The sequence below is a fragment of the Acinonyx jubatus genome, chromosome D4 (assembly GCF_027475565.1).
Source record: "Acinonyx jubatus isolate Ajub_Pintada_27869175 chromosome D4, VMU_Ajub_asm_v1.0, whole genome shotgun sequence".
Taxonomy (NCBI): domain Eukaryota; kingdom Metazoa; phylum Chordata; class Mammalia; order Carnivora; family Felidae; genus Acinonyx; species Acinonyx jubatus.
In genome coordinates this window covers 86,883,090-86,908,090 of record NC_069391.1, presented here as the reverse complement: position 1 = coordinate 86,908,090, position 25,001 = coordinate 86,883,090, and the positions used below count along the sequence as shown (strand labels likewise).

Sequence of the window (25,001 nt, the reverse complement as noted above, 5' to 3'; positions counted from 1 at the left end):
TGGCCACCAGGTAAAAGGCAGATCTTTGCTACCCTTTACCTAGTTTCTCATCCTGTGTGATTAGCCTCACTCTGTTTACTTAGATACAAAAAGCATTGAAGACAGGATGTTTGGGTTTAAGAACAGTTTCGGGGAAAAGATAATAGTACTGAGAAAGGAATATGGCAAGTTGACATCATTCTCAGGGAACCGTACCAGTGAAGTGTGGAAACCTGACTTGTTTGATGATCTATTATTAGAATATCTTGAGGACTTGTTTCAGTTGGCAGAGGAAAGTGTGTTTGTTTGAGGATAAGATCTTGAGAGTCATGCTCAGAATGAAAGATTCCTGTCTCTGGTATCGCTGTGAAACGTAAGTAAAGTTCCACTCCAGAGCCACACGCATCGTACATGGGGTAGAGTTCAAATCCATTTCCTACCACCACTGCTCCACAGTCTTCTGACCTAAAAGAAGTTGAGTGACTAGTTGGAAATGTTATGGGGTCTTCGGATAAGAAGGAGACCTTGTAAGTTTACCTCCCAAGGGAAGAATATCTTGTAGAGCATCCTGGAAAATGGTAGTCCCAGGATGTGTGAATACTTCCAAGAACCAGGAGATGAACCTTTGAGGAGTAGCTCTAGCTGTTGTTGAGTTCTCGCCAGTTCTGAGCCAAACTCTACTTCAGTGGAACTTGTACCCATTGAACGTGGCTTTCACGTCTTCCCTTGATAATTCTTCTCCGGGAGAAATACACCCAACTCCTTTAGGTATTCCTAATCTACATTGGTTTTCCTGTGACTGCATCTTCCAAGGATAGTCCTGGACCTGACTTCCCTAAAAGTGGCCCTTTCTCCCAAGTCTTAGTATATATTGACCTGGTTGAGTCAATCAGTAGCTCCTAAGGAGCTTCTTAAAGTGTAAAAGTGCTTTGAGACCTAGAGGAAATTCCACCAATGGAGCTGGGTTCCTCACTCCAGGTCTATTCCCATTTATCAATGTCCCAGTTAATAAGTAGGGCCTAGAATAGGACAAAATACTCTAGATGCAGGCTGGTTCAGATGTACAAGTTACAGCAAAACTATCTGTTCCCAGTTCCTAACAATATCCTACTATCAGATGTGCTAAAGCTCTTAGCTTTTTAGCAACTAGATTTCAATTTGGCCTGCATTTGTACTTATGACAGATTTGTAGTTTACGAGTATGATGTCACTCATCATTTTACATTAAGTCCCTACAACTTTTTCATATTCACTACTGACAAACCAGGCTTCTTCTGTTTTTGGTGTTCACACACCTAGAAGCAAACACTTTACACTCTATCTCCTTGGTCTTGACTCTGTCAATCTTAAATTATTTAATTTTTAAATTTTTATTATTTCTTTTAATGCTTACTTTTGAGAGAGAGACAGCATGAGAGCAGGGGAGGGGCAAAGAGAGGGGAGACACAGAATCTGAAGCAGGCTCCACGCTCCAAGCTGTCAGCACAGAGCCCAACTCGGGGCTCGAACTCATGAGCTGTGAGGTCATGTCCTGAGCCAAAGTCAGATGCTTAACCAACTGAGCCACCCAGTAGATCCAATGTGGGATTTTAAATTAGAAAACTCTCACTTACCTAGCTGACTATTCTCCCTGCTTTATTAGTCTTCAGATATTACAGGTTCATCTTCTATGTCCATATGCAAGTCGCTGATAGAAGAGAAGTAAACAAACAAACAAAAAGGACAATTTTTTAATAGATGCTTTGTCAGTCTGACTTCTTCTCCCAACCATATTGTATACACACATATAAATGCAGCTCTTTGTATGTGCTGTGATAAAAATCAAGATATTCTGTGTTTACAGCATCTCCTTGAACTACCAAACTGGTATCTCTACTTAGAAAGAAATGGGTACATTGGGCAAGTTACTTTACTTCTCTAAACCTGATCTGCCTGATCAGTAAAATGAGACTGTTGGCACTATTTCCTTTACTAGTTGTCAGTAACGCTCAGCTAGCCATTTGACAATGTTCTGCAAAGTTTAACGTGCCACAGAAATGAAAACGATGATGTAACTACTGTTGAGTGCAATGGGTTGGGCTTCATTGGTTTCCTCTTTTCTTATTTATTTATTTATTTATTTATTTGGGAGGGAGAGAAAGAGAGAGAGAAAGACAGAGAGAGAGAGCCAGGGACAGGGCAGAGGGAGAGAGAGAGCATCTTAAGCAGGCTCCCTGTTCAGCACAGAGTCAGACAGGGTTCAGTCTCATGACCCTGAGATCACGAGCTGAGCTGAAATTTAGAGTCAGGTGCCCAGCCAAGTGAGCCACGCAGGCGCCCCGTTTCCTTCTTAAACCTGTCTGCCATGCCTGATGGCCATCAGTTCCTGACAAAACACTGTGACTGAATTTCTGATGTCCTTTTTTCCCTGACACCTGACTCTGATCCATACTCAGATTATGTGTCATTTGTTTCTTCTTGTTGCCACTTGCAGTTTCTGACCTGCAGGGCTTGTTGCGCAAGGCCCCATTCCCATGTGACCATTCCAACTCTGGACAGACTGACTCCTCAGCTCAGTGCCCCACTGTCAACACCCAGGAGCATGGAGTTTGTGAGAAGAATGACCAAAGAACTGAATGAATGATGAATGAGGGCCACCTTCATACCCATCTCTGTTCCTTTGCCTATGGTTTTGGTCTCTGGTGGACAGACAGACAGAAAGATAAGTACATGGACAGAGAAACAGATGGACAGATGGCTAGTTAGGTAGATAGACAGACTGACAGAGAGGCAGATCCAATGAAATACCATATGCAAAAGCAAGTTTTAACTGTGCTTGTACTTTCTGCCCTTGTTCATGGCTGATTTCCAACAGATGCTGGTATGGTTGCACCTTTGTCTTGGACAGAACTAGATAGAAAATAGTCCTTGTCCCAAGCAGGCGGAGTGCCCCCCCCCCACCCCCCACCATCCTGGCCATCTCCTGAGACTTGCTGCTTCTCCAGGACCTCCAGAAATCCCCCTTTGTCCCCACTTAACAACCAAACGGGTAACTCTTGGCTCAGCAAGGAGCTTCCAGGAAGCTTCTCCACCCTTTGGACCAGTGTCGGTTCTGACTGGCCAGTGCCACTGCTGGGTAGGTTGGTGAAGTTTTTGAGTATCAGTCCTGCCCCCATTACTGCTGTACTTACTCCCTACCCATCACTAAAAATCTTCCAGGAGTAGGACATTTGTCCTTCCCTTTGCTTCTCCCTCCCGCGGGGGGCCCCCACCCACCCTGAGTTCCTTGGAGTCTTAAGGTTTGTTTCCTCTCATCAGACACTTAACTGTATGTGGCCTTGCTTCTTCGACAACTTTCCCCATGTGTGGTTTCCCGTGTGGATTTATCCAGCTCTCTAAAAATCCCTTAAAGTGCAGGGTATCTAATAAAGACTTTGTAGCCCTCACATCTCCCACAGTGCTGACTGGGGGTCTTAGCCCCAGCCTAGAATCGGTTAGATCCCAGGGCTAGACCAGCTGCCTTACCCCAAACAGCTCTGAAAGGGAGGGGATGCTGTTGGGGTGATCCAGTGGCTCCCCGGTCCCACTGATGAACACTCAGAAAAGTGGAGCTCTGCCAACCTGGGCTTGAACTTTTCATTTTGCCTCTTGTCGGGGCGGGGGCGGGGGCGGGGGTGGGCGGGGAGGCGGCGGTTATAGATGGAGTCTGTCGGCTGGCATTTCCCCAAACAGCTTCCAAATGTTACATTCCAGCATCTAGTCCCCCCTGTGCTTTCCTTATCTTCGTTTTTAGAACACTCAAAAAATTTTTGTGTTTTGGAAAGGCCCCTCTTGCTCCCCACCCTTGAATTGCCTGCTTCAGGAGGGTGGTTTCTGAGGTCAACTCCCCAGAGGACTATGTGGAGGAGATGAGAGGGGCTCATCTGCCACATTCGTGTCACATGCACGGTCACAGCCCAGTCATGTGCTGTGTGCAAGGCTGATTCGACACTTAATTAAGCAGGGCAGGATGCTGGTGACCTGCACACCTTCTCTTAGTAAACTTTCCTTTTAGTTTCTGTTTAGAGTCTCTTTAAAACACGGGTGAAAGTTTGCACATGACATAAGGGAAAAGACGTGGGCTGTGCATATAAAACTTTTGCCAAAAATACCATTATATTTGGCATTCGTGGGGCCTTTGGATTTTGCAATTAGACACTGAAATTCTAAACTTTCGAAGTATTTTTAAAAAATCTTTTTGAAATCTAAATAAAAAAACTGAGTTTATTTTTTTTTTCGGGTTAAAGATGTTGGGTGTTTTTTTAATTTTTTTTAATTTTTTAAAATTTTTAAAATTTTTTTTATTAAATATTTTTTTAACGTTTATTTATTTTTGAGACAGAGAGAGACAGAGCATGAACGGGGGAGGGTCAGAGAGAGAGGGAGACACAGAATCTGAAACAGGCTCCAGGCTCTGAGCAGTCAGCACAGAGCCCGACGCGGGGCTCGAACTGATGGACCGTGAGATCGTGACCTGAGCCGAAGTTGGACGCTTAACTGACTGAGCCACCCAGGCGCCCCTGTTGGGTGTTTTTTTTTAATTTTTATTTTAAATTTTTATTTATTTTGAGAGAGCTAGAGAGCAAGGAGGGGAGGGACAGAGAGGGGGAGACAGAATCCCATCAGCACAGAGCCTGGCACTGGTCTCAAACCCACAAACCACAAGATTGTGACCTGAGCCAAAATCAAGAGTCGGACGCTCAACCGACGGAGCCTCCCGGGTGCCCCTAAATGTATTTTTTAAAATCTTTCAAGACTCTAAAGAAAATAAAAACTGACCATAATCTCATCACATTGGCAGAAACCGTCTGGTTGATACATAATATTCATTAGTTTGAGGTGTACGACATCGTGATTTGATATTTATGCACGTTATGAAACTGATCACCGTGTCAGCAACCATCTGCCACCACACAAAATTATTACAATATTATTGACAACATTCCCTATGCTGTGATGCTGCGACTTATTTATAACTGGAAGTTTATACCCCTTACTCCCCCTCACTCAGTTTGCTTTCCCCGCCCTTCCCCTCTGGCAGTTACCCGTTTGTTCTCTGCATCTAAGAATCTGTTTCTGTTTTGTCCCGTTTGTTCATTTGTTCTGTTTTGTTTGAATTCCACATATAAGCAAAATCACAGTAATCCTCAAAATTTCTGAAAGAAATGACAGACATTCATTTCCTAATAGCACTTACACTGTCAGAAGGACCACCGCTATGCTATTGCTGGATATTAAAGTGTTTCAGTCATCAATAAGCTTTCTAGAGCTCTGGTTTCCGTGTCAGAATATATACAAATATATGTATATATATTAATATGAATGCTAATATTCTATTTTTCCAATTTTTGTGTATGTGCTCGCAAAGTGAACATGTAAAATAATGCTTTGCAACAGTGCTGTGCGTTACCAAAAAATCTTATAAAATAGAGAAAAGAGGGAAATTACACACAAGTCCACTACTTCAACAAAGCCCCATTAATATTTTGGTATGCTTCTCTCCAGCCTTTTGTTTTATTCGCACTTTTTTTTAAATTTTGTTTTTAATGTTTATTTTTCTGAGAGAGAGAGAGACAGACAGACAGAGTGAGAGCAAGGAAGGGCAGAGAGAGAGGGAGACACAGAATCCGAAGCCGGCTCCAGGCTCCGAGCTGTCAGCACAGAGCCTGGTGTGAGGCTCGAACCCACGACCCGTGAGATCATGACCTGAGCTGAAGTTGGATGCTTACCCAACTGAGTCCCCGAGGCACCCTATTCTCACACTTTTTTCTTATTTATTTGTTATTTATTTATCTACTTGGACTTGGCATTGCAATAGAAAGAAAACCGTTATTGTGACCACCCACATCATTGTTGCAGTTTCTCTCTCTCTCTCTTTCTCTCTCTTTACTTTACTAATTATCCTTAAGTGTCAGGGCTTGTCTGGCATATTAGATGATGAGAAATGGCTGTCCTGTTAGTGAGCTTAGGTTTGAGTCCTGGTTCTACTGACTGTGTGAACTTGGGAAAACTATTAAGGAAATTTGTCTCAATTTTCTCACATGAACCATGAGGAGAACGCCCTTCTTACCTATCAGATTGTTAAGCATGAAGAGATAACAGACGTAAATTGAGTGACATAGTGATGGGCTCAGGCTGGGTAAGTGCTTAATACATTTTTTGAAATTATTTTTTCAACTTAAAATTATATCATAACAATTATTTTTCCGTATAATCTTTTTAACTGTCATTTTATGATAGATAGTATTCTGCAAAACAAATAAAATTCCTATGACTAACTCACTTCCGCTTTGTTTGACAGGTTATTTCCACTTTGGGGCCATGTAGATAATAGTGTAATTAATACATTTTTTTTTCAATATAAAAACACATTTTGCTTCAGTCTATGGATTTCCTTTAGAAAAATCCTTGGAATGGTATTTTTGGGTGAAAGTATAAACCTTGACATGGTTCTTGCTACATATCCAAGCATAGTTTTTGAGTTCACTTTTTTTAACTTGAGTAACTGAGGATAGGGTTTTGTACTTTGATATTTTCTTTTTAATTTTTTTTTAAATTTGTTTATTTTGAGAGAGAGATAGCGAGCAAGGGGGCAGGGGCAGAGAGAGAGGGAGACAGAATCTCAAGCAGGCTCTCCGCTGTCAGCACAGAGCCAGATGCAGCTCGAACCCATGGACTGCACGATTGTGACCTGAGCTGTGACCTGAGCTGGAGACGCTTAACTGACTGAGCCACCCAGGTGCTCCTGTACCTTGTGATTTTCATTCAATGTTATGGCAAAGCTTTTTTTTTTTTTAATTGTACATTTATATTGGCAGTGAATGTCTCCATGTCTCTGGCTTTTTCTATCTTTTGGATTATTTCAGATTTATAGATTTATAAAAGTACACTTACTTGAATAAATGGTATGCAGTATGGCCTGTAATCTACAGACAAATCACCCTCCAAAAAAATCATATTGATACGTGACCACTAACAGTTTATGAGTCTACCAATTTAACAACATATTTTGGAGCAATATGTATTATGGTTAAAAAGCATTTGTTGGGGCACCTGGGTGGCTCAGGCGGTTAAGGATCTGACTCCTGATTTCAGCTCAGGTCATGATTTCATGGGCGTGAGACTGAGCCCTGCATCGGGGCCCAGTGAGGAGCCTGCTTAACACTCTCTCTCTTTCCCTCTCTCTCTCTCTCTAAAAAAACAAAAAACAAAAAACAAAAAAAGCATTTGCCAATGTTATGACTGAAAAGGCCTCCTTAAGTTTTGTTTTGATTTAAACTTTAAATTACCTATAAGTTGAGCGTTTCATCTGCTGACTTTTAGCAAGGGGAATTGAGACACTGGGAAGCTGCCCGATTTGACCAGCAGCCTGAATAAAAATTATATATATACATATATATATATATATATATATATATATATATATATATATATGTATATTCAGGCCAATTATATTTCTGCTTGATGTGTGCAACTCCTAATACTTGGCATGAGTTGCTTCCTCTCTACTTCTTGAGCTGTTCTGTTTTACCATGGAGTTCTATTTTTACAGGACAAACGGAACTGAGCAGGAAACTTGTTCTTGGAGTTATTTCCCCTAAGAAGAGCCTGCTGTTGAGAATACAGAGTCGTGTTTGACAACGGAGTCAGCAAAAAGGAAGCGGAGGAAGAGACGGTGGAGAGAATCTGGATCCTGCTGGCATCATCAGACCCCTGTGCCCACCTGCACCTTTGGCTGCTTGGTTGTAGAAGCCAATGCATTCTGGGTTTTTTTGCTTTGTTTTGTTTTTAATTTAAGCCCATTTGCTTCGGGTTTTCTTTTTTTTTTTAATTTTTTTTTTAATGTTTATTTGTTTTTGAGACAGAGAGAGACAGAGCATGAACGGGGGAGGGTCAGAGAGAGGGAGACACAGAATCCGAAACAGGCTCCAGGCTCTGAGCTGTCAGCATAGAGCCCGATGCGGGGCTCGAACTCACGGACCTCGAGATCATGACCTGAGCTGAAGTCAGACGCTTAACCGACTGAGCCACCCAGGCGCCCCTTCAGGTTTTCTTTCAATTCAAACCAAGTGATGCAACTGATACAAGTTCTATGAAATGCATTTAAAAATAGATTGATTTTTGTCTTATGCTCGTGGCCAGAGCAGTTCCCAATTGCTACTTTCTTGTCCGATTAATCAATAAATATATGATAGGCCCTTGTTACATGGTCAAATGCCACAAAGTTTAAGAAAGTTCCTTGTGCTACAACCTAACTGGAATCCATCGTCTCTGTATTTTCCTCTCTCAGGGAATGTATCTCCATTTATCCAGATAAGTTTTGATTCAGGAACTGGTTGGTTGTTTACCTCCTGTTCTCAGTTCCAAGCCTACCTTCTTCTATTCTGTTCTGCCAGGTTGGGGCAGGGATTCAGCAAACCTCAGTCACCAGCTTCCCCTGCCAGCTGGCTTCCTGTGAAGTTCCAAGAGACGGGAAACCCCAGGGGACAGGAATATCAGAGGCAAAGAATTCCTTCCTGTTTCCAGTTCCTGCATTTGTCACTTCTGTGGTGGCGGAAAGCAGAAAGTTAGCTGCTGTTGGCAGTTCCAAGATTTGGGTTTCTTTGGTATCTACTTTGTGCTCTTTCTGTCTTCCTATATCTTTATTACCAATTCCCAATATTAAACCCACTGCACTTTCCTGCCTGGACCCTGGATGATAGAGGACCTGACACTGGGAATCATCTTAGGGAACAGGCTCTCAAAAACAAGATTCTGAGATTTATTTGCTTTGAACTCAGAGCTGAACTCTCTGCCAATGGAAAGTGGGAGCGGGTAATCTATGGCATGCGATGGTGTTATGATTCATTAAATTATCCTCTATTCTTGCTGGGTTGGAGTGCCAGCAGGAGGCAGGGTTTTGGAGACACATTAACTGCTGCCTAACGCTGGTAAAGATGATTCTGAGGAATGCAAGGTGAGCTGGCTGCTTCCGACTCCTCTATGGTGCTTGCAGGATGGAAATAAACAACAAGCTTTCAGCTCAAATCATCTCTAAGGAATCAGAGGGCTTCTAAGGCTGCCCTAAAAATACCTCTTATTCCTTATAGTTATAGGACAGACATGTTTAGAAAATCAGACCCAAACGAAACATTCACAGATGGGCCATGTCTCATATGCGAGAGTGGAGGTGGTCATTTAGGAGGAATCGACTCTGACACGAGGAACAGGAACCTTTGGGTGGGCTTGGATGAAGCTGAAAATCTGGACCTCCCCCTCCCCCCAAGTGTCACTGAGCTTCCCTTGATAGTGCACGAAGCCTCTCATTTCCTATTTGATAATACCAGCCTTCCTTTGCTTGAAAACCTGGAGTAAGCACGTCTGAGGCAGGTGCCTTTGCATGGGGATCCCTAATCTTTTAAAACCCCACTGCTCCCAATGCCCATGGCCTTCAGGCTTTTATCTAGAGTCAGATCCCATTTATTCAGGGACAGAAGGGCAGAGTCTGGCTCTGAAGGAAAAGGCTTTACTCCAAAAGAATCACAAGGTTTTGTTAAATTCATGCTAGAAGAAACCCAATATAGGTAGAGATGGATTCTAAGGGTATCAGATCAAGGAGAACACAATACAACATTGGGTTGGGGCCAAACTTAGGTAGCCCTGACATAATACACTTTCCATAGGTTTTTGGACTTAATGCTACCGTAGATTGTTTCAGCAGTAGCCCCAGGGAATCATGCCATTTTGTGTATCAGGCCCTCGTGTAATTCCTTGCACGTTGATTTTGGCTTAGCTATTTCACTTGCTTTTGGCCAATGAGACGTTAGCAAGTGTGATACAGACAGAAACCTAAAAAGCACTTGCACATTGGGGTCTGCCCTCTCTTTGCTCCTTTTGGACTCGCTTCCATGTTGAAAGAGCACAGACAAATCTGCTGAAGACACACGGCCCAACCGATAGCCAGCACCAACTCCAAGTCATGTGAACGAGGTCACCTAAGACCAGCATCCTCCAAATAATCTGTCAACTGACCACAAATGCACAAGGGAGCCCAGCTGATGCCATGGAAAGCAGAAATGTGTTGCCCCAGCTGAGCCCAGCCTAAGTTGCTAATCTACAGAATCATAAATACATAAATGATAAACATAAGCCCTAAGTTCTGTTATATAGCAAAAGCAAGCAGAGACAAATGTATTAGTTTGAGCAGCTGGAAGTGGTCTGTTTACTAAGTTGGTTGGCTGACCCCTGTGCACAACAATGACGTGAGTTGATAGAATTTCTATGGAATAATGGGCAGAAACGATCCCAAAGACTTAAGGAGGTAGGAATAATGGGGCAATTTGTCATGTGTAACCTGTGCATCTTTCCTCCCCTTGAAAGGGCCCAAGGGATATTCCCTTCACTAAAGCATTGAGAAATGCATTAGTGAGGGAGCCCCACAACCTTGGGTGCCACCAGACGGCTATTTTCTGTAGGACAAAGATGACGATAGGAAATGCTGCCACGGATATGGGCTTCCTGACTTCAATGAGATAATAGGATCCCAGAAGAGCAATCGGATTTTTTTACTTACAGGAAATCTTTAGTAGTGGCTGGCCTTAAGAATTAAGTAGTTGTCCGGCCTACCAAAGCATGGCTTGATCTATAGAATAGAAATCTGGCTTGAGTTTTCACAACTGAGAATCACAGCTTCTTCCCCAAATTCTTAGAAAGGACCTCACAACAATGCCATGGGTACTGTAGATCTTCTTCCAAGCTATCCCCAAGGGGACTTGAAGTCATTCCTGAAGGTGTCTGTGCACTGGGAGAAATGGAAATACCCAGGCTTTTCAGGGATTCCTGAACGCTGCTCTGAAATGACACCAATCCTTACGAACCCCAAATGTCACCTGCGGTCCACTAGTCAAAGGAGAGGCTTATAGTGGTCAGGTGATGAACAGAGTTTGTGCCTAATCACATCTCATTGTGATCTGTGACTCAAGCATCCATTAAAAGTGATCATTAGGAGGACTAATCAACAATATAGGTGTAAGCTTGTGGTACCATGACAAATTTGAAAAAAGGATGGAAAATTACAACTCTAGCTGAGATCGCATACATGTCTGGACAAGGACCAAATGCAAACAGCAAAAATGAAAATACTTGTGCTGAGATGATGAGATCATAGGTGGTTTTTGCTTGTTTGGCATTTCTCAGTTCCTCAAACTCTCCCGAATACTATTTTTGCTCCCTTTGTAAAAGGCACTTTTTTTTTTTTAAAGACTTAGTGTTCATTCGGCTCTTTTGTTTCAAGGATTGCCTTTACATACTTTTAGCCAATCCTATTAATGTCATAAAAAGTAAGGATGTCACGAGTCGCCATTTTCTTCAATATTACGATGAGTCTCAGAGCCAATCATGCACAAGGCATCTATTCCAAGCAACAGGCTTCAGGACTGACAAACCCCTCCTCCCTCCTTGCCCTCCAGGAGCTTAGAGTCTAAGGAGAAGATGTAACATGTGCTCAAATCCTCATGATTCAAAACTGAGAAAGATAAGCTGCTAACCTAAGACTCGGCTCTAGATAATGTACACATTTGGATAGTTCATACATCAGCAGGTGCCCTGAACTCCATGGCCCCAGTACACAGACCAAATTTCACATGGTTAACCTGCTGTTGCTGCGTGCAGTTACCCTGGACACGCACGGAAGGGGTTCCACGGCTTTTCTAAAGTGCCAACCATCAAAGGCCTTGACTCGTGAGTGTTACTGTGTCACAGACATGGAACCGAGTCAGTGAAAGGTTAAGTTTAAAGTCACAGAGAGGGCTGGGAAAGGAGCCCTAGTTTGGGACTTTGACCATTATGGATACCCATCTGAAATCTTTGCAGGTACAGCATACTAGCGTGCTAAATTTTTCTAATGTATGCCATTGGTTTCTGAGGTTAAGAAAACAGAACTTTTTAAAGATGTAGTTTAAAACAAAATCATCCAACATGGTGCCATTGCAGGTTAAAACAAATGCTTTGTGATTCAGACCTCACAAAATACTCAACGGCTTTTCTCTACGATTTGTAGCCGCCCACTGTGTACTTAAATGCTTTCTGTTAATTAAACAACTCAGATGTCAAGATTCCAGTAAGCCACATAACTTGTCAATTATGGCTTGACTGTGTGTAAACTCTAATGGTCTCAAAAGGCTTTTCCAGTATACCCAGAGGAAACTGTGGAGAAAATAACTCTATTGGCAATTCGTCCTTTCCTATAACTGAAAATTTCCATTCATCTCTGCTTCTGGAAATCACTTTGGAAACTTAGGGGGGAAACTCCCTTTGTGTTGAGTCTGGCAGAAGAATGAGGTGCAAAGCACTCACTGGGGTCTCGGGTCCGGGGCGGTCATTTTCTAAAGTGCAGTAGTGCTTGCTTAGGGTCACAGGCTGCAGGGGTGAGTGCCTGGACGTGGGGAGGGCGGACTGCCTGACGTGCTCTGAGCACAGCATGGCCAGGCGCTGCCCTCTCTTGGCGGTCTCCTCTTCAGTGCTGGAGCTACAAAGGCATTGGACAAGTGCAAACAGCGAGCTCTGCAGGCCAGAGGATTCTTGTTCAGAGTCCAGAACATTCTCGAGGACGTCCCATCCGGTCACCCCAGCTCCTGAAAACACAGGTTCAAATCTGGGGAGACAAGTCCACAAATAGGAAAATCACTTTGCTGATTAGAGAAGAGATAACCTCTCAAAAACAGACTGGAGTGAGAAACGGCTGTAGGGGAAGAGCTCATCTATCTGGAGGCAGCAGAGTTCAAGACCTTTGTGTTTCCGCCCTCCACCGTGGTCCTCATCCACATCTTCAGCCTCTCTCTCCAGACCTGTTGCAAGAGGCCTCTCCCCTCTGTTCTCAGGCCTGCAGTCGGCCCAGTGACACTGGAGCACAGTTGGCGGGGCTCCCCGCTCAAAGCCTTTTGTAGCTCCCCACGGAGCCAGATATGTCTGTTGGCTCCTGCAGGCGCATTCTCCACCCTGCTCTACCCTGCTCAGGTCACCGGAGGGTGACCTTGGACTGCTCACTGGGCTCTCTTTTCCCCCGGCTTGCATGCCATGCTTTCCCTCAGACTAGGGGATAAAGAAGGCTGTAATGAGTAGCATAGTGAGGTTGGGATGCGCTTCAGGAACCTCCCAGACAGGCTGCAGGCGCATCTGGCCTAGCTCTGATTTGCTTTGGTCAATGAGATGTGGACAGAAACCTGAAAAACACATGCATGGTAGGGTCTGCCTTCTCTTTGCTCTTTTTGGACCCGCTTCCATGTTGAAAAGAGCACAGACAAACCTGCTGAAGACACACGGCCCAACCGACTGCCAGCAGCAACTCCAAGACATATGAATGAGGCCACCTAAGACCAGCATCCCCCAAACAATCTGTCAACTGACCACAAATGCACGGGGGAGCCCAGCGGATGCCATGCAAAGCCTTGCAGGTGGCCTTCTCCTATTGCTGTTCTCACCAGCATTCTGGTAACTATGCCTTCCCCTGGGGCGCCTGGGTGGCTCAGTCGGTTGAGCGTCCGACTTCAGCCCAGGTCATGATCTCGCGGTCTGTGAGTTTGAACCCCACGTCAGGCTCTGTGCTGACAGCTCGGAGCCTGGAGCCTGCTTTGGATTCTGTGTCTCCCTCTCTGCCCCTCCCCCGCTCATGCCCTGTCTCTCTCTCTCTCTCTCTCTCTCTCTCTCTGTCAAAAATAAATAAACATTAAAAAAAAAATTTAACTATGCCTTCCCCTGTCCCCTCTAGGCCTAGGGGTGCTCAGCTCTCCCCTGCTCTTGCCAGTTTCAGGTCGCTCAACCTCCCCACCACCCCCTTCCTGCCTTTGCAGCTAGTAAGCTTGCCTCAGTCACCCCTTCTGAGTGTGGCCTCTGTTTCCTGCTGAGACCTGAGACATGCATGCCTAAGGAGCAACATCTAACCTCCTTTGCCTGGAATTCCTGGCTCACAGCAGGACCCCCAACCAGCTTCCCTCTGGTCTCACACCTAGCTTTTTCCAGGCTGGGATCACACGCCTTTTCCTACAGATGTGATGTCCCCCTGCCTCTGCCATTCCCCCTGTGTCCCCTTTATCTAGAATAGTCTGTTATTCGCATGTTTGCCTGGTGCAAATGTCACCTCCTCCATGAAGCCTTCCCTCTTCCCTGATTGTCCCCAGCCTAAAGTGATACTTTCTCCATCTCTGAATTTTCATGTATTATTTGTACTTCTTGTAATGCCATAGGGAACTAAAATACAAAATACACAGACTTCTCACACAATTAAAAACTCACAAGCCCAGGGGCACCTGGGGGGCTCAGTCAGTTAAGCGTCCGACTCTGGATTTTGCCCAGGTCATGATCTCATGGTTCATGAGTTCAAGCCTCACAGCTGGCTTTGTGCTGACAGTATGGAGCCTACTTGAGACTCTCTCTCCCTCTCTCTCTGCCACTCCTCTGCTTGCACTCTCTCTTTCTCTCAACATTTTTTTTAAAACCCTCACAAACCAGGTGAGTGAGGAGGTTACTTTCTCTTCTCTTCTTCCAGCCCCCACCCGCCTCCCTGGAACAGCTGCGCTCTACATGGAAGGAAGCTGGATGTGGGGTGGGCACTTCTGGAGATTCTGAGGATAAGTACATAAGGTGGGCTTTGGGATAAAGTGATAGTTTGAGCGCTTCATGATTTTCCAAATATGTTCCAAGAAGCACAATGTACCTTAGAGGCCTTTGCAGGGACCTAAGGCAGGGTGTATATACCCCTCAGTCTGGTTTCACCACTGTTTTAACATGCTTTTGTGAGATAATTGAAAAAATATATATATCTATATATACCGGTCTCTGCCCAGGGCTCCTGGCACAGAACTCCTAAAACACTTATAATTTTCTAAATGATAAGAGCATTGGGAACATCTTTGTCGTAATATTCGGTCTTTGACTTCACTTCCTGACAGAGTTCCTAAATCCCTTGAAATTTCCTGGATGACAGCAGTGTCTTTTGTTGTAATGAAGTGAATCTTGATGAGCTCCTGGATGGGGACAGGTCACCAAGAAGACTAAGCTATGGTGAGAAGCTTGGAATTTTCAGTCCCACCCCTCACCCCAACCCCATTCTCCAGAGAGGGGAGAAGGGCTAAAGATGGGGTTAATGATTGGTCATGCCTATGTGATAAAGCCTCCATAAAAATCCCTGAAGTAGGGCTTCCAGGGGCTTCTCTGTTGTGGAGCACAAGTTGGTACTGGGAGAGTGGCACACACACAGAGTGTGGACGCCCCCACATATCTTGCCATATGCATTTCTTCTATCAGATGTTCACTGTATTGTTTATAACCCATTATTGTAAGTTGGTAAACAGTAAGTAAACTGTTTTCCTTGCTTCTGGGAACTGCTCTATGAAATTCACCGAACCCGAGGAGGGGATGGTGGGAACCTCAGATTATTTATAGCTGATTGGTCAGAAGCAGAGGTGACAGCCTGGGCTGGCCGTTGGCATCTGAAGTGGGGGGTGGAGGGTGGGGAGGGCAGTCTTGTGGGACTGAGCCCTTAACGGGTGGGATCTCATGCCATCCCCAGGGACATAGGGTCAGACTTGAGTTAAATCGTAGGACACCAAGCTGGTATCCCAGAGAACTTCTGGGTGGGGAAAAGACCCATGCATTCACGACAGAAGTGTGTGCATAGTAGTGACAGTAAAGGAGACCCAGAGGAGGAGGACTCAAGTTTCCCCACTCAGTATATACAGGTGTTCTGTCTAATGTTTCCTTTATGAAAGGGTTATGATGGGAAGAAAAGAAAGAAAAGATTGGAAACCACTGCACAGAGAAGGCACCTGCACCATGGCGGCATGTGGAGGCTATGGTCAGTTCTTAGGTGGAAGTTCCTAAGGGGAAGACAAGAGACTCAGGCAAAACAAAACAAACACAGACTTGATCAACTGCTGGGCGGTATACAGAAATCTGGCCTCTTTTCATTTTAGCCCAAATTATACCAATGAAAACAGTGTTTTGAGTACCTTATCTCCAACTCTTGATTGTAAGAATCTTGGAATACTAATGTTGTGCCTCATTCACCCTTACGACCTCCACACAGCCTACCTGACAGAGTCTTGCAAATAGACACTTAGTGCATATTTCAGAGTGAATGAATTAACGAGTAGCACTATACTGGGAATCACAAGACCTTTTATTTTTCTGTTATTATTTCACTCAAGAAAGTTATGTAACATCCCTTAGTCCAAATCTTGCCATTTGTAAAATGAGGAAGTTAGGTTACATGGTTTGTAATCTCTAACAAACCATGTCATGATGACTAGGATAACTTTTTTTTAGAAGGAAACATGATATAGATCTATGGGATCAGAATCCACTCCTGAAGCTATTCTGGTTGATAGCTCGGTGGCCTGCATGAGATCAAGAAGCCATGGTCCCAAGCCTGATCTCTTATATCCTTGGAGTATGGATCCACTCCTTGTAGGCTCACTAGGTTAAGAAGCTCCGAAAAGCAACTAAGACATTGGTATGTGTCCTTGAAACAGGGTATAGCATTCCTCTCCCTAAAGTTGACAAGGACCCCATGGAGAGTTCTGTATATGCATTTGTTATATAGGATACAAAGAGGTGATATATACAGTGAGAGGTGAGGATAGAGACAGAGATCATCCTTCATCTAACAAGCACCCCTGGGTACTTAAAAGTGATACATTGGGACATTTTATTTTTTTATTTTTCTTATTTTAATGTCTATTTATTTTGAGAGAGAGAGTAAGAGAGAAAGCACGTGCCCGTGAGCAGGAGAGGGGCAGAAAGAGATGGAGAGAGAGAATCCCAAGCAGGCTCTGTGCTGAAGGCAGAGCCCAATGCAGGGCTTGATCCCATGACCACGAGATCATGACCTGAGCCAAAATCAAGAGTCGGACACCTAACCGACTGAACCACCCAGGCTGCCCCAACATTGGAACATTTTAAAATGTATTGAAGTACAAAGAAAACTCAGAAAATATAAAAGAAGAAAACAATACAAGTTTCCAGAATATAATGATTATGGGCATTTAAATATTTTTCTTCACTTCTTTGGGAGAAGGGTGTGATGGTATATTAAAAACATTTTTTAAATAAAGCATTAATGATATAGTAAGTGTATTTTTATATCTTACCCTTCTTTTATTTTTGTTATATAGAAAGCCTTTCCCCATATTACCACTCCTCTGAAGCAGAATTGTAAGTGACAATATATAGTGTATTGAGTTGAGGTTCCAGGATTTCCCTGTTGAATCAGTCAGGATAGAGTTGATTATGCTGCAGTAACAAACAATCCCCAAATCTCTATTATTTAAATCAAATAGTAAACAAATCTTCCTTGTCCACTGAGGGTCAGCAAGGGGCTGACCATTATTTGTAGTTACTCAGAGACCCATGCTGATGTAGCAACATTACCCCAAATGTTGCTAGTTGCCACACCAGATGGAAAAAGAATACAGCAAAGCACAAGCTAGGCCTTACGTCTTCTACCCAGAAGTCACACATCATTTAAGCTTATATTTAGTTGACCAAAACAAATCACATGACCACACCTAACTACAAATTAAGGGCAGAGAAGTGCAATCCTATTACATCACACAAAAGCAAGAGATCCAGGAAATATGTGAAATAACACTAATGACCACCACATCCACCATGGAGAAGGATGGTAATGAGCTCTTTGGCCACATTTAGTTTGATCTGAGTCTTTTGATCCTGTAATAAAGTTAAGGCCTTGAAAGCCCATCTGGGGAGGCTGAGAAGTCTGGATTTCCACAAGAATAAGAATAGGCAACACCTTTCCCAGAGTTGCCTAAAAAGTTCAAGGCAGAGCTATGGAGTGGAAAATCAAGCCCTGTGCAGCTGATGCCTGAGCTTCTGAGCCCTGCTGGGCATTCTCACATTAATCAGGTCTTGCTTCAATCTCTGGTCAGTGAAGCAAAACCACCAAGCCCATCCCTTAAGTGGGAAGGGAGACTGTTTATCTGTATCAAAGTCTTGTCAGAAATATGTGTGACAAATATGCTCAGGGCAAGTCCCAGGACTCTAGCTACCGAGGTGATGTGACTAAGAACAGGAGGGTCAGGATGACTCCTGGACAGCCTAGAACTTGACTGTCCCCACGTGGGTGGTTTGGGGGTGAGGCAGAGCTGGGATGGCAGAGGATAGAGGTGGGAGATCGAGAGCTCTGAGCTGCCTGGACCAAGCTCTTCCCAGAGGGGCTCTGTCCTCAGACTTTATGGAGCTGAGATAGGAGTTGGGGGTAGCGTTAGAGTATTTAGAACAAGACCAAGTACATTCACTGTGAGAGAAGGCACAGAGCCATGGAGAACTTCTGGGGCACCAACCATCTTCTGTAGGGCCAGGTTGTAAAGTATTTAGACTTTATGGGCAATATAGGCTTTGAGGCAGTTACTCAACTCTGCCATCAGAGGCGGGGGGCAAGGGTGTGAACATTGGGAATGATACGGAAACAGTGAGCACGGCTGTGCTTCAATAGTATTTTGCTTACAAAAACAGGAGGCAATCTGGCCCCCTGGCTACAGTTCACCTAATCCTTAAAAAGGAGTTGATATATGTTAGTGGATAATAGAATGTTAACGTTGGTTGGCCAGCATTTCATAGGTGCCTACTGAAACTACAATGCATCCCAGGATGTGATGGGCTCTTAAAGGAAGAAGGCACTGCACCTGCTTCTTAGAGATTTATAACTTGGTCCTCTGGGAACCGTGGATCCTATTGCCTGTAAGCTTTTTATCTAGCATAACTGTTATAATTAATACATTTATTTTCTTTTGATAAATATGTGACATATAGGACATTTATGTTTATGACCTGGTCCTGTGAGCCCAATTTTACTATACCCAATACTGTTTTCTTCAGATAAGAAAAAGCAGCTTAGCAGTAAGTGACAAATCAAGGGCAAGTTTATAAAATAGATAGCAGGTAATGGGTTACTATTAACTGTAAGTGAAGACATAACTAAAAAGATGAACAAAAGATACATAGACAGTTCCCAAAAGAAGATAAAACCTGTAAATTTGTGCAAATGTTTTATCTCACTAATAACTCGAAAATGCAAATTAAAGTAATGATGACGTACAGTTTTCAATTTCTAAATTAGCAAAATTTAAAAACGATAATACCCAGCATTGGAACAAACGCAATGATGAAACTACATCTTTCATATATTGCTAGTATGAGTTGGTACACCTTTTTAGAGGGCAATTCAGCGATATATTTTGAGAGCCTTAAAAATGTCTATAGCTTTACTCCCTAATTTTACATCTTAGATTTTACCTTATGGTAATAATCGGAGCTGCACATGAAGATCTGTGTATAAGATTATTAATTGTGATGATATTTATTTATTTACTTACTTATTTATTTATTGTAAGCTTGTTTGTTTTGAGAAACAAAGAGAGAGAGTAGGGGAGGGGAGAGAGGGGGAGAGAGAGAATCCCAAGCAGCACAGAGCCCCACACAAGGCTCGAACTCATGAACCATGAGATCATGACTGGAACTAAAATCAAGGGTCAGACGCCCAACTTACTGAGCCACCCAGGTGCCCCTAATTGTGACAATATTTAAATAACAAAGACATAAAACAACTCTGAGGTAGATACTAAAGGTAGAGCAATAGAGAATTAGATAAGTCCTAGTCCATATATACAATAAAATATCAAAGCCATTAATTATATTTTTAGCACATGGGTAATACTAATGACATAAAATTAAGTTACAGAAAACTATATCAAGCTATACATACTATAATTTAATTTCATAAAATTTAAATACAGAAAAACGTTAGAAATTAAAGCACTATTAAATATTAACCACGGTAATCTGTGTGCAATGGATTTTTTTTTTTCATTTTTGCTCAGAAAAAAATATGTAATTTTTAAAAAGTTCTAGGGGCGCCCGGGTGGCTCAATCGGTTGAGCATCTGACTTAGGCTCAGGTCATGATCTCACAGTTCGTGGGTTCGAGCCCCACATCAGGCTCTATGCTGACAGCTCGGAGCCTGGAACCTGCTTCGTATTCTGTGTGTGTGTCTCTCTCTGCCCCTCCCCTGCTCACGCTCTCTCTCTGTCTCTCAAAATAAAATTAAACATTAAAAAAAATTTTTTTTAGTTGTAAAAGTTGTATTAGTTATTTATTTTTGAGCTGGCCAACACAATTAAAATTAAGCAAGATTCATCGTTTAGTAGTAAGACAAATTAGGTCAAAATCAGTCAATTTTTATATTTATTGCAGAATAAACTATAAGAAGCACAGACAAATGGATAGTAAGACAGACAAGTCATTTCCAAACCCTTCAGTTTAATTTTATCAAGTACTTTTGGTGACAGGGTTGTTTTTCCCCTTCCAGATTTACTCAACTATTCATTATTTCAAGACACATAAAGTGCAGGATTCTGATACCACACATGTCCTTTTTTTGTTGAAAGAGGCAGTGAGCTGAGGAGAAACAACCCAGTGAAATAAACAGAAAACCCTAAATAGTGAGTCTGCAGGCACTGGGGTGGCAGGTTCATGGATGAACAGGTTTTAGAGCCCTGGCCTCTCGGACAACTCTGTGACCAGAGAATAGTCACATACTTCTATTTTTTGAGGCTCAGGAAGGTCTGACAAATTCACTTACTCCAGCCAAGACTGCCTCCCTCATGTGGTGGTGCATGTGATAGTTAGTCTTCTGTGTCCATTTGGTTAAACTATCGTACCCTGTTGTTTGATCGAATGTTAGTCTAGATGTTGCTGTAAAGACGTTTTGTAGATGTGATGAATGCCTGTCATCAGTTGACTTTAAATAAAGCAAATTTCAGGGTGCCTGGGTGGCTCAGTCAGTTAAGCGTCTGGCTTCGGCTCAGGTCATGTTCTCACTGTTTGTGAGTTTGAGCCCCACATCAGGCTCTGTGCTGACAGCTCGGAGCCTGGAGCCTGTTTCATATTCTGTGTCTCCCTCTCTCTCTCTGCCCCTCCCCCACTCATGCTCTGTCTCTGTCTCTCTCAAATATGAATAAATGTTAAAAAAATTTTTTTAATTAAAAAAAATAAAGCATATTGCCTTCTCAGAATGTGGGTGGGTCTCATTCAATCAGTTGAAGAGCAACAAATGAGGTTTCCCAGAGAAGAAGGAATTCTGCCTCAGACTGTAGCATAGACATCTCACCTGAGTTCCCAGCCTACTGGCCTACTCTACAGATTTTGGATTCCTAATTTCAACTCCTACCTGAACTTCTTCCAGCCCCCAAGCCTGCCCTATAGATTTCATACTTGCCAGTGTCCTAGTGGTTCTGTTTCTCTGGAGAAGATTCAAGTGCCCCTTGGTGGATCTTACCTTAGATTGTGTAGCTCACAGAAAAACTGGAGTCTAAATCTCTTGAATTCTAGTCATGACCTCTTCTTTATAAAAATTAACATTTCAGGCATACAACAAACTAGGAGAATAATATCGTCACCATCGGCATCCCCACCACCCAGTTTAAGAGGTTAAATTTGGTTGTTTTCATACTTTTACTTCACATGACTGTTTCCATAAACACTACATAGAGGTTGTTTGCAGTTTTTAAACTCTATAATTGCCCACACATTGTCTCTATCTTTCTTCTGTGTATCTTTTCTCCCCAAATTATATTTTTCAGATTTATCCATCTCAAAAATACATCTATTTTTTGTGCTTTCATTTTAGTTGTTTATATTTCCTATTCACCTGTATTTCTGATTTGTTGCTATTGTAAATAAAAGTACCAGGAACATTCCTGTGTGAGCCCTCTTTGATGTATATCTAAATGGTCCTGACCTCTTTACATCACACCACATATTTAAGTGCCAGGGAGGGGTGAGGAAGAGAGAAGAGAAGCATCATTCTTTCACCTCCTTGACTCTCCCTCCCCAGGTTAGAAGGCACAATGGACGACTATATGTTACTGGTTGGGGGGAAAGAGAAGAGAATTAGTCTCCTTCCTTCCTTCCTTCCCTCCCTCCCTCCCATCTTTCCTTTTTGTTGTTTTTTGTTTTTCAAGTAGGTTTCACCCACAGAATGGGGCCCAATGCAGGGCTTGAACTCACCACCCTGAGATCAACATTGAGCTGAGACCATAAGTTGGATGTTTAACCAACTGAGCCACCCAGGCACCCCAGTCTAATTTCTTTAATTTGACTTTTGACCAAGATATTTACTTTACTTTGAATTTCACCTACCATTTAAAAAAGAGTATGAGGTTTTTCTGCTTATAAGGAGATGTATTGTTTAAAAATGGCTGTGATACCCTGTTAATCCAAGAAAGTCCCTCTATTAACCATGTGCTACTCAGGCCATGTGGCAGGCCATAGGACGAGACATGCAGAATGGCCGCAAGCCTTTGAGCCTCCCTCAATTCCTCGCATACATGGTTTTGCCTTCATTACTCAGATTCTAACCCCTTTTCTGACAATACTTTCTCTCTAGGGGACAGGTTGCAACTGGTCCCTCATAGGTTCAATTAGCCTATGGACATATTTTATTTGGTTTGTTTGGTATTTGAAATACTTCCAGCAAGCATTTAATAACTAGGACATTTTATAGAAAAATCTGGATTTCATCTTCTCCAACAATGTTAGCCTGGTGCTAAAATCACAGGAATATGCCCTCCGGTTCGTCACCATCCCCTATCTGGTTATAGTGTGCCCTTCTTTCTCATTTCAATACTTTGCCTGGCCGTCTGGGCATCTGAGTTTACCTTACCACCTCTGCTCTCAAACCAACTGTTCTGTGGCTCTACAGCAGACACCCTTTTTCTCTTTCTTCCTTATGCTGAGCAGTTGAAGGAGACGCTTATATAAAGACTCAGAGCTCATGAAGCACAAATACTGAGGTCTCTCCCATGGAAACCCACATATAGACCAAGTATCCCAGTCTATCGGACTATAGGAGTTTTGTTTCTCAAGAAACAGATGTTTCAGTTAGGACTGCCAGTAATAATCTGAAACTTTTCTGAGTTAAGAATATCTCATTGTTGATTCAGAGCAATTCAGCACAACTAGACCTTAAGTATAGTCCAGACCTAAACTGCCTTTGTTCCTTGTTCTGTGCCCAGGGATGAGTATTGCAGTAATGGGATGTGTTTTCACGAATGGCTTTCAGGGATGTGGTAGGAGGGAGCAGGGCCCAATGTCATTCCTGTCAGTCATATTTTGTGCTTCTGAGCTGCCAGGCACTGACCCTGGTGTTGAAGGTTTTTTAGAGTTGTTTTCACAGTTGGTGCCTCTGGAATTTTACAGACACATTCAACAGAACTCTAAAATGACGAGTTCTGAATATTTCAAGTAGCTGATAGCAAAGTTATTTACAAATTTCTATGAGTTGCCTATGATTTTGGCAAACTCATGAGCTCGTGCGTCACACCATGTGATCCCCAGATTTCAAAAGGAAAGGTGGTTTTCCTAAGAAAGCTAGAAATACCCATTGTGCAAGAGGACCCAGGTCTGGTCCCCAAAACACCACTTCCCCAGGATCTAAGCATTTCATCCAATCAGGCTGAATAATTTTTAGCAACCCCAATTCTCCTGACTTCCATATCATATCCTTTCCCACAAATTCCAGCTCCAAGCCTGTCAGCCTCATGAAGAGACTTCTATTCCCCCAACTTTGACTCACAGCCCCCAACGATGTACTTAACAACGGTTGCAAAAACATGAGTTGTTGATTGGTTCAGATTTGAGTATCCTCCCTTGCTGGTAAGTGTTAAACGTGTTTCTAAGCACGTGGGCCCTGATGTCCTGTGCAGATTCCCGGTAATGCCTAGGAATAAAGACAGACCAAAGAGTACACAACTATTCTGTGGCTGCACAGCAGACACTTTTTTTTTCCTCCAAGAGAGGTGTGGAACAACCTAAGGTCACAGTAGCAACGGGCAGAAATGCCACTGAACAGGAAGATTCTGTGCAGGCTGAGACTATTTCATTGCCCTTTTGTGCATTCCGAGAACAGGGCTTATTTCTTAATTTAAGCTAGGAGAAGAAAAGAGGTGAAAGAGATAAGGTAAATCACGACTACTTACAGCTCTGTTCACTTCCCTCCTTATTGTGGTGACCGATCTTTTGGTTGTGTCTGAAAAAGAGAAATCCCAGGGACAGGATAAGATTACTGAGAAAAGTGTTCTGTTTATAGGCTAACAGATGGCAGAATGAAAAATTAATCCAAATAAATCACATGTAGAGGCCAAATGCCTACTGTGGCTTGAGACATCAGGCTGAACAATAGATAAGGGAAAACTGTACCCTTAGGCAAAAACCATGAACAAAATAGTAGCTGTACTTTCCATTCTTTTCTCAGCCCCTGGTCACCAGGCACTCAGAGGCTGAGGGACTCTTAATTTGGGTATTCAGCCCCAGGAAACGTCTGGCTTCAGAATTCTCTTTCCCTGTTCTGCTTTGCTCTTGACTGTCACTTCCTTCTGGTCTGCCCTACATGAAGCAAAAGGGCTGATCAATTAATTTATACTAAGGTGTACCTGACCGATATTGTTCCAGAGGAACTCGGGGCAGAAGCACAAGTTCACATAACAGGATGTTGTTCACCACTGTTTGCCTGGTTTCATCTCTTTTTCAACCCTTGATGTCACGTGTTCCCTGTCCCAGCTCTGATTTCCTTCTAGAGCTTGATGCCCGGGTTTCTAAACTCTGTGCATCCCTAATTCTGCTTTTGCTCTGTACACTAGATTTTTAGCAACTGCCTCATGACAATACCACCCTTGGCCTGGACTTTGAGGGCCTTTATCCAGCACTGAAGTCTCCTCGAAGAGGAGTTACATTTGAAAGGAGCCTAAGAGTTAACCCATAGAAATTGCCCATGAATGATGGAGTTTCAGTCCGGTCCTCTCTAACGCTTGAGAAAGTGCTGCCATCCTGTAGACCTTCCTTAACCATCAGACAACATATTTGGTCTTTGGTTTAAATCCCTGTAAAGTTCCAGCTCAGTCTTTTAGGGCAGTGCCATTCAAAGTGTAGAGTCCATGGGCTGGGGCTGGTGGGCG

The 25,001-nt window shown here is 43.1% G+C and overlaps 1 protein-coding gene across 3 annotated transcripts in view; it reads right to left on the bottom strand.

The window, feature by feature from the left end:
* PDCD1LG2 (programmed cell death 1 ligand 2) overlaps window positions 1-25,001 on the bottom strand; it is a 119,145-nt gene that overhangs the window by 16,559 nt on the left and 77,585 nt on the right. For 2 of the 3 annotated variants that reach the window (XM_053205342.1, XM_015064481.3), the window contains 2 exons: window positions 24,027-24,076; window positions 9,487-12,628 (listed from right to left, as the gene is read on the bottom strand). In XM_053205342.1, coding sequence (XP_053061317.1) covers window positions 12,623-12,628; window positions 24,027-24,076 — 56 coding nt within the window. In that variant the 3' untranslated portion in view covers window positions 9,487-12,622. Of the gene's footprint in view, window positions 1-1,592; window positions 1,667-9,486; window positions 12,629-24,026; window positions 24,077-25,001 lie in introns of those variants that run through there. The other variant, XM_053205341.1, reaches the window with a different exon arrangement.